General features: G+C 38.3%; 2 protein-coding genes across 2 annotated transcripts; one reads left to right on the top strand and one right to left on the bottom strand.

The window, feature by feature from the left end:
• LOC140621318 (keratin-associated protein 13-1-like) lies at window positions 1–528 on the bottom strand. The gene has a single exon (XM_072806421.1). The coding sequence runs from the start codon at window positions 526–528 to the stop codon at window positions 1–3; it is 528 nt and encodes a 175-aa protein (XP_072662522.1).
• Window positions 529–6,776: 6,248 nt separating this feature from the next.
• LOC140621417 (keratin-associated protein 13-1-like) lies at window positions 6,777–7,274 on the top strand. The gene has a single exon (XM_072806447.1). The coding sequence runs from the start codon at window positions 6,777–6,779 to the stop codon at window positions 7,272–7,274; it is 498 nt and encodes a 165-aa protein (XP_072662548.1).
• Window positions 7,275–10,316: the final 3,042 nt, after the last annotated feature.

Below are 10,316 nucleotides of genomic sequence, written 5' to 3'. Positions count from 1 at the left end.
TCAACAAATTAATCTATAGAAGCCAGAGCCACAGGCTGGCCTGTAATACGATGACTGGCAGCTCCTAGAGGTGAAGTAGGTTGGGCAGCAGAATCTGGATCCATAACTCAGGGAAGGGAAGCCACAGACTCTAAAACCCAGGGGTCTGAAACCCTGGGATCTACAACCCAGTGAATAGCAGCTTCTGGATCCATAGTCCAGGGAGTAGCAGCTTCTGGACCCAAGGCCCACAGACCCAGGGTAAGCAGTCCACCAGGGACTGCAGAGCATGGAGGTCCTCGGGAGGTAGCAGGATGTCTGGCAGGGGCTGGACACCACACACGATGTCTGGCAGCTGGTAGGTTCACAGCACGTCTCCTGACAGCCAGTGTGGAGGGAGGAGCCCACCTGGCAGGTGCTGGGAGAACAGACGTCAGTGCGGTAGACCAGGTTGCTGGGGTACAATGAGCCACAGAAGGAGCTGGGGTAGCGCAGGTATCCCCCAAAGGAGCGGGAGGAGAAGTTTCCAGAGCAGCAGCTGTGGGACATGTTGGCAGGAGATGTGAGTTCAGCTGACTGACAGAAGATTCTGTGTTTGAATTTCATCTCTGGACTGGGGTGTTTATATACTCTCAGCCACGGGTGTGGCACACTACAGAATCATGGTTCCTATGTTGAATCTACTTTTTTGCATATGTGTAACTCAATAGTCTTCTCCGTAATTGCAGTTGAATAGTTTCCTGCATTTGGATTTACGGGTGCTATAATTTTGGTGTTACAGCCAAAGCCAATGAACTGCTCCTATGTCAGAAATGCCGTGATTATGTGGCATTAATGTTCATCCCATCATGTTGAGGAAAGCACCACAGCCAGGACAGCTTTTCCTTGGCCTTATGCGACCTGCATGTACTTCCTGTGTAACAACATCTGGTTTTTCTGATGGATACTTTCCTCCCAAGAGTGGGGAATGAGATTTTATTTATTTATTTATTTATTTATTTATTTATTTATTTATTTTCTGGTACAATGGATCAGAGACATAGTTTCCACCTGGATGGGGCCTTCCTGGAATGATCCACCCTGTCACCATACATTCCCATGCTCCAAAATTATTGGCGGTAATTTGTTACGCCAGCAACTAAGAAAGAATGCACCAAGTAATGGTTACCCAGTGTATCTCTTGTCCAATAAAGAGACACAAAAAATGGATAAAACAAAGAGGGAGAGAGATGGCTAGACACTGACAGACACCTTGCCACACATCTAAGTATAAAGTGACAACACTAGGGCTCAGTTGAAACAGTCCCAGGGAAGATCAATCTAGGTCTATCTCTAGGTGGTCAAGAAGAAAACACTAGTCTGATGAGGGTAGGAAACAGCTGGAAGAGGAACAGAGAAAGCTGAGATTTCATCCTTTTTTTCTAAAGCACTCTTAAATGATGATCTGTGCCATGCTAATGTCTTTATAATTAGAACTCTTCAAAATTAGTATATCTTATGAAGCTTGATGTATTATCCACTTTATCGTCTACATTTATAAATATCCAGGCTTCTACTGTCTTAGAATGTCTTAGCTTTTCACTGCACAGTGCCATGATTTTCTGGCACTTGCATAGCCTAGTACCACCCCACATTTTCCTGCCTAAATGTTTCTTTGTCAGGTCCCTTTTCCTCGTGGGGTACATGGAACTCTCTCTCTCCACTTCCTTGTCTTTCTCCTCCCCAACTCTATCTCCCTACCATTTTTAATTTTATTTTTTCTGTGTCTAAGTTTGTTTTTTTCTATTTTTTTTTCTTTTTTTTTTTTTTTTTTTTGCCACTGCTTAATTATAGATTCAATGTTTTTCAAAGAGTTTGATAATTTATCTTATTCTTGGAGTACAACTGGCTGTTTCTAAGTTCAATGTTAAAGTAAAATCAGTTATAAAAATAAGTAAACTAGGGGTGCCTAGGTTGCTCAGTTGGTTAAGCATCCAACTCTTGATTTCAGCTCATATCATGATCTCAGCGTTGTGGGATTGAGTCCCATGTCAGGTTCCACCTTAGATGTGGAAGTCTCTCTTCCTTTTTCTCTGCCCCCCAACCTCTAAAAATAAATAAATGAATAAACAAATTAATTAAATAAATAAAACCAGTTGAATAATATTATAGGGCCAGGAGAATGTACTATCATGGTTGACAGCAAAATATTCTTATTTTACAAATAAAACTGTAGTAAAGTCACAACAGTAATGTTAAAAGTATTGGATTTTCTAAACAAAATTCATAGCAGTTTTAAAAGTAACATAATGTAGACCTTCCGGAAGGAAGAGGACTGAGGAAAGATGTAAATGAACCCAAATAGCTACTTGCTGAGTCCTTGATTTTCTGTTCTTCAACAGAACAGAAATTGCTCCTTGCTTTGTGTCTCAGCAAGTAAGTAAAGTGTCCTGTTGATACAATACTGTGGACACTTACTTCCCCAGTTTTTCTCCCTTCAAACACAATTCTTTAAAATAATGTTGGTCAGACAATATAAGATTTCACTTATGTGGGATGAATGAATTCTGGGGTTCTAATGCACAACATGATGACTGTAGTTAGTAAAACTGTTAGTATCATTTTTGTATACTTAAAATTTGCTAAGAAAGGTGATCTTAAGTGTTTTAACCACATGCATAAAAAATGTAAGCATGTGAAATGGTGAATATTTTATTAGTTTGATTTTGATAATCATTTCACAATTAGACTTATATCTAAACATCACACTGTATCCTTTAAATACATATAACTTATCTGTCATTTATACTTCAATAAAGCTAGAAAAAGTAAAATAATCTTGAAGGTAAGACTTATGAGTTAGAAAGGGAGCATAGATTTATTAGGTAACCACAAAATTTAGTGAATTTGTTTTCAATTATTCCAGATTCCTTGTTCAAGGATCATTCTTCTGCTTTTCCCTTGCCTCTAAATTTCTAAACCTTCATCGACATTAAGTTAGTATAAATTTCAAAAGGATTTATCAACTCCCCAACTATGGACTAACTCCCTAACCTTAGCTCCAATGATTATATTGTTTGTTCTATATAACACAGACCTCCACCAATTGTTTATCAACAATTAAAAAAATTACATTTCACATAAAATTCATCACTCTGGGCTGTGCATCCAGTGGCTTCTGGTCTTTTGATTTCAGAGTCCCATCACTAGGCTATGAACAAAATGGCTCTGATATTTGAGGCATGTTTCCAAAAGAATCTCATCCATAGCTGAAAGTTGCTTTAGGCACCCACCTGTTACTCTTTTTCAAATTAACAGTCCCTAACAGGCTGGAGATCTTTCTTTTACTACTTAAATGGGTTCAGTAAGCAAAAGCCAATACTTCTTATTTAAATATTCTCTTGACTCACTATGTATTATTATCTATAGCCACAAAATGTTTTATTAATCCAACATAGATTAGAAGACTCTTGAATTCTGTATTCTTGAAAATGTATTCATCGGACAAAGATATCATGGCTGCATTTCTTAAATGTGCTACAAGCAATATTAAAGCACATTTCTCTCTGTAATATATTCTTGGTATTTCTCCCTAGGGATCATTTCATTTAAGTTTTATAAGGTAGAGAAAAATTGACGATTTCTCAATAAACATATTAGTAAGGTATCCAAGTATGTATTTTGTCTATAAATTATACAAAAATAGTGGTCAGGAACATGGATTCAAATGCAGGTTGTTTATTTGGGAGGGGATACTGGCAAATTACTTGCAGGGGAGTGGGAAATTGGCAGACAATGGAAGGAAGGCAATGCGGGGTGTGTTAGTGAGCCAGGCACATTTGCAGACATCTGAGGCTCAATCTTAGTGGAGAATTCCCCACATCAGGCTCATAAAGCCCCTGTGGAGTGGAAAAGTCCTTGGGTAGAGTTTTATAGATATCCCTGGTAATCAGTACGCTTCAGTGTTTACAGATGACTACTCAAGGCAGATAGACAGGCTGTGACAGCTTCTGTTGGGAATGGGATGTTACTAGAAAAGCAGAGATACAATAAATATGGGAAGGATTAAAGATAAGATCTGGAAGGATAAAATGGGATGAGAAAAGCAGAAAGGTATAAAGGCATGTGGTGAATTTAGGTTGTATTGTGACACAATGTAAAGCATATGTGGTATGGAAATGGAAGACAGGATTGGAAAGAAAGGCTGGATATCCACAATTATAGCATTTGAATTTCCTGAAATTTGGTAGCTGTCATCTACCAGTGAAACTACTGTAACAAGACTTTTCAATGGCCTCTGTAGGTCCTCACTTATTTGAAACATTCCTGTGTATTTTAAAAATAAGTAAATCTTTCAAAATTATGTAAAATTAGCAAACTAACATGGCTTAAAACATTGAACCCTTCTTCTCAATGAGAATAGAAAATATAGTGAAAATACATCATCATCATCATCATCATCATCATCACCATCATCATCATCTCTGAAAACTTCAGAGAAATACTAAGTATTCCAGAATCCCAAGGGTACTACAGGGGCCACAGCTAAAGTCAAAAGAAATGAACCAACATCTGGAGTTGCTATTCCCTTAAAATTATATGTTGATTTTTAAAATAGTGACCAAGAGGCTAAGAGAATTCCAGAAATTCACTGGGCTTAAGAATTAAAATTGGAGGGACGCCTGGGTGGCTCAGCAGTTGGGCGTCTGCCTTTGGCCCAGGGCATGATCCTGGAATCCCGGGATGGAGTCCCACATCAGGCTTCCAGCATGGAATCTGCTTCTCCCTCTGCCTGTGTCTCTGCCTCTCTCTCTCGTGAATAAATAAATACAATCTTAAAAAAAAAAAAAGAATTAAAATTGGAACTCAGCATCTAGCAGAGTTGAGATCCTGGCAAATATCCCAGACCTTAGAGAGCCAATTCCTAGAGGTAAAACTGAAGTGCTGATAAACAGCTCTTCATAAGGACTGAAGCCCAGATTTGAATGATCTCAACCCCTGATTGGATTAAAATGATCTAGGATGCTGGTGACCTTATCCTAGCAGCCTGCCTGAAACATAAGTAAATTCTTTCTGGAGGAAGGGAAATCATTCTGGGATGTGTGTGTATGTATTTTAATATATTCCTATTATATAGGACTATATATATATATATATATATATATATATATATAATAGGAATATGAGAAGAAAAGACTGAAACAAAAGAGTACATCAGAAGAGAATCCATGTTCCAAAATCAGACATTAAAATACCTATGTAAAGAATTTAACAATAGGAAATAGAGAGAGATTATCAAGGAATAATGATGTTTAAGGAAGTAAAGATATGATTGGGAATTTTGTCAGAAAACCAAAAGTCATGCAACAGAAATTTTGGAAATTTACAATATAATAACTGATCTGTAAAACTTAATTGATATGTTTTATCAGGAGATGAAACAAAACTGAACAATTGATGAATTGGGAGATGGGATAAAAAGAAACTCTCAAAGTAAAGCATAAAAAGAATGACAACAAAGAGGATAAGAAGCATATGTAACATAGTTTAGTAGTATATTTTGCTTATAATTGGAATCTAGAAAAAATTGAGATGAAAGTGAGACAAATAATATTTGAAGAGACTGTAGCTGAGAATTTACCAAAATTGATGGAAGACATGAGTAGAGTTGGCTTGACATCAAGATGGAATTAAAGGCATAAGAATTTCATTTGGGAAATGTCTGTGAGAGGAGTTGGAATAGGGGGTGAAGAAGGCTACGAGAGCTGTCAGATTGGGTACAAGGCTGACCACAGTGCCTAAGGCAGCCAAACAAACTAGGTATAACTCCCCCAAGGCCATTGGGGAATCCCCAGTCAACAGCCATCAGAGAAATCCCATGTGTTCCAAGACAGAGCCTATCTAATATCTCTGCTGCACTGTAGCACATGGGCCCCTTGGTCAACTAAGCCTTCTGCAGTTGAAAATCTGAGAAGGAAAGTCACAGGGTTGATATACATGTGGATGGGAAGCTGTTAGGATTATAGGCCTTATATCAGACACACTAAACCTAAAACCCAATTATTTTCTCCCCTCATTTCAATATTGTTTAGCTCTTTGGTTCTCCTCTGGAGGGCTCCAATTGATCTCCACTTGTGACCCTATCTTAGCTCTGTCCTTCATTGTGACCATGTCTCCAAATAAATGTCCAGGCTTCTCTATGTCTTTAAAACATCAATGATATCTAATTTGTATTTTGGCTGACATTTTCCTTCCTTTCCATTGCCTCTGAGACATACTGTGTAATAGAATGTGGATACGGAGGGACAATAATTTTGGAAAATGAGAAAACATGGTGACAAGTAAGGTCAGTATTTAGTCTGTTCCTATTAAAGCCAAAATTATGGCTCTGGTCAATTGACAAAGCAGAAAAATAGCTATATCTTATTTCCTACCATTTGAGAAAAGTATGTGCCCATTACTGCCAGAAACAAAACACATGAAGTTTATGGCAAGAGGAAAGGAAGGGCTTTCCTGCCTCAATGGGATGATCATTAATGTCAAACACTCATGGTGTTTCTGACATAGGAGCAGTTCATTGGCTTTGGCTGTAACACCAAAATTATAGCACTTGTAAATACAAGATATGGGAAACTATTCACCTGCAATTACAGAGATTACGGAGTTACACATATGTAAATGAGGGTACACAACTATGAAAAAGATGACCATGTAGGTTACCACACCTCTTGCTGAGAATATATAAATGCACCAGTCCAGAGGTGAAATTCAAACACAGAATCTTCTGTCAGTCAGCTGAACTCACATCTCCTGCCAACATGTCCTACAGCTGCTGCTCTGGAAACTTCTCCTCCCGCTCCTTTGGGGGATACCTGCGCTACCCCAGCTCCTCCTGTGGCTCATCCTACCCCAGCAACCTGGTCTACCGCACTGACGTCTGCTCTCCTAGCACCTGCCAGGTGGGATCCTCCCTCTACAATGGCTGTCAGGAGACCTGCTGTGAACCTGCTAGCTTCCAGACATCGTGTGTGGTGTCCAGCCCCTGCCAGACATCCTGCTACCGCCCAAGGACCTCCATGCTCTGCAGTCCCTGGTGGACTACTTATCCTGGGTCTGTAGGCCTTGGGTCCAGAAGCTGCTACTCACTGGGCTATGGATCCCAGGGCTTCAGACCCCTGGGTTATAGAGTCTATGGCTTCCCTTCTCTGAGCTATGGATCCAGTGTCTATAACCCAATGTATTTTCCTTCCAGGAATTTCTGCTCATCTTCTTACTGGCCACGCTGTAGATCTGGCTTCTACCAGTTAGTGTGTTAAAGAGCAAAATCCATTTGAGAAATACAGGTTCTGTCCTGAGATTACCTATTATCTTAATTTCCTACATTAAAAAATTATCTAATAATTCCTGATCACCAGCAACTTTACCTCATCAACCCTGAAACCTTGATTGATAGAAGAACTCTGTCAAACTACAAGATTAATAATAATTAAATGGTATTGTTGATAGAATTTATGATTTCGCATTTTTCCCAAATATAGATGGAAAGTCAAACGATTTTATTTTAATAAAATCTTTACAGTGCCATCCAAATATGCTGTTAATGTTGTTATTTATTAGTAATGCATCAACTAGGATTTGTGTTATCATTGCTTTTGTTCATGGGCTTCGGAAAGCTCAGATTTTAATGGCTGTGCACTAATTTTGGTAGAGTTTGGATATTTCCCCGTTTAAGCAGTTCCTGGGATGCCTGCAGCTTCTAGGTATAACCTTTTTCTCAATGAAATCTCAAGAGATTTGAATATCTTGTTCATACAATGAATATAGACTATGCATACAAAGATATAATAAAGACATTGTGTATCAGAGAAATTTGAGGAGTATAGGAACAAAATTCAGATTTACATGATGAGGCCTTTGCATGCAGGTTATTCAAATGGAAGACTAGTGTGTGGGTGTAAAGTTTTAGAAAAAAGAGCACCTATGAGCTTTAGCTAATCACAGTGAAGGGATGCTACATATTTTTTTTAATTGACTAAATCCCTGTACTCCAATTACTATCTTCAATCTGCTCAAATTATCCCCATTTGTATAAGAACAACTTAGCTGGGAACAAACTTAGCTGGGAAGGAACTAGACTCAGCAGGTGTGAAGTTGCACCTGGGTTCTTTGCCAATATATACACTGATTCTAAATAGATGAGAATATAAGCTAAATGATAAATCTTTAATATCATTGAAAATGACTGTTTCTGCTATATGTTGAAATAAAAATTGGGTATCCTTTATTTACACCATTCTTCTCTCCTACATCTGAGTGTTATAAATGGAAGGTACTAACATGTAATACAGATACTAACCACATAGTAGATGATACAGATAGCATGACAAACTAATGTAGACAGCATGATAACAACCGGAGACATGATATTCATATAGAACAAGCAATGTTTAAATATTTTTTTCCTATTCTTTATTTTATAAGACCCTCAAACATCCCTGAAATTAGGAATGGAATGCAGAGTACTCAAAGCTTGGAAAAAAGCCCAGTCTTCTAAGTTTATCTTGGTATATCTCACCATGCTCTCTTTATTTCCTCCTTTACCACCAATGTAATAAAATATGAAATATAAGAGGAGCAGTAGGGTTCATCAAATTCAATCTACTTACTCTACAGAGGTAGAAACTGCAAGAAAAAAGAGCTAGATAGAATTTTACAAGATTACACAGCAAGTTATTATAGTTATTAGTAGAATTGTTTATTCCATGCATTCTCTCTAATCCTCTCTCTTCTCTCATATGCTCCCTCTCTTCCTCATCTTCCTCTCCCTCCTCCTCCTCCTCCTCTCCCTCCACTATATTTAGAAAATAGTCTTGACACTGACATAGCCAGAGGAAAACATAAAGGAATCATGAAAAAAAAGAGATTTCGGGAAAAATTTCATCAGCCATTGCATTATAAAATTTAAAATAGTAAACTCCTCTGTAAACAGTCCTGCTCATGAATTTTAATGATCCAAGTTGGTCTCCTGCCCATTATCTTCAACCAAGAGAAAGAATCCAATTTTGTACCCCAAAACATAAGCAATGGCAGAGCAGTCATGAGAAGCAGCTGGAGCTTTTTGGCCAAGCTGAGGCCTCATCTGTTAATGTCTCCAGATTTTAGATGTCAGAATGGAAAGTTTTCTGGCTTTCAGAAATATATTAGCATCCTAGTTTTTCTATTGCTAAAATAAATTCCATCAAAATTTGTGGCTTAAACAACACAATTTTATTGTCTCACAGTTTTGTAGGTAAAAAGTCAGGTACAGTCTCAATGGGCTAAAATCAACATGCTAACAGGGCTGCATTCCTTTCTAGAGGCTCTAGGGGAAAATCCACTTTCTTGTCTTTTTTAGTTTCTGGAGGCCAGCTGCATTTCTTAGCTCATGCTCCCCTTCTTCCATTTCCAGAGCCAGCAATGGTGGGTCAAGCCAGCAATGGTGGGTCAAGTCTGATCTACTCTTTTGCTTCTCTCTTCCATTATTAAGGATGCCTAAGATTATGTTGTGCCCATTTGCTAATCTCCCTGTTTTAAGGTCAACTGATTGGCAACTTTAATTCCATCTACTTCCTTGATAAACCTTTCTACATAAAGTAACGTATTCACTGATTCTGAGATTTAGGATATGGATATGTTTGAGGGATCATTATTCTGCCTCCCAACACAAATAAGCAAGTTTACTTAAAACAACAACAACAACCACAAAACCTCAGAGACTGATTGTAAATAGCTGTGTCATGAAGCGCTCTCAGACAAAGAGCAAAATTCAATGGCGAGGACAGCAAACCGGAAATACCACAGTTATACCTGAAATTTTAAAATCCCATCTCACATTGATAGCCAAGATAAGAAAAGTAATATTTTAGTTTAGTGACTCCTGAGCTGATGTCTTGCCATGTTCATTTAAGAAATTGCCCCTTCCTCCATTCCAGGTCTCTGGCACATTCTAAATTTCCTAGAGTATAGACTTTCTTCTTTCTATATTTCAGCATAGTGAATTGTGATCTTTCAGTTTTAACCAAATTAATCCCACTCCTCACAATGAGCAGGAGACCAGCTGGCACTTGTCTGGCTTCCTCCTGCCGCATTGTTTGACAAATGCTTAGCATCTTAGATTTTGAACCTCGGGATTAGGTCCCAAGCTTCTGATGCCCCACAACTATAATTCCAGAAGCTGTTGATCATCTGTCTGCCAACTCATTTCCAAATCTGACTTCCAAGAATAAGTGTAACCAGTTTCCCAGGAAATGCTCTCATGAATCATTCCTAGGCACTTGATCTCAACAATTTCTATTTATTAATGTTTATCTCATTAGTGA

Source organism: Canis lupus, chromosome 30, assembly GCF_048164855.1.
Source record: "Canis lupus baileyi chromosome 30, mCanLup2.hap1, whole genome shotgun sequence".
In the NCBI taxonomy this organism is placed as follows: Eukaryota; Metazoa; Chordata; class Mammalia; order Carnivora; family Canidae; genus Canis; species Canis lupus.
The sequence above is the reverse complement of the archived record's forward strand: the minus strand, read 5'-3'. Positions and strand labels throughout refer to the sequence as shown.

Excerpts from the sequence above, each read along its gene's own strand:
- LOC140621318 (XM_072806421.1), bottom strand. The coding sequence starts at position 528 with ATGTCCCACAGCTGCTGCTCTGGAAACTTCTCCTCCCGCTCCTTTGGG.
- LOC140621417 (XM_072806447.1), top strand. The coding sequence starts at position 6,777 with ATGTCCTACAGCTGCTGCTCTGGAAACTTCTCCTCCCGCTCCTTTGGG.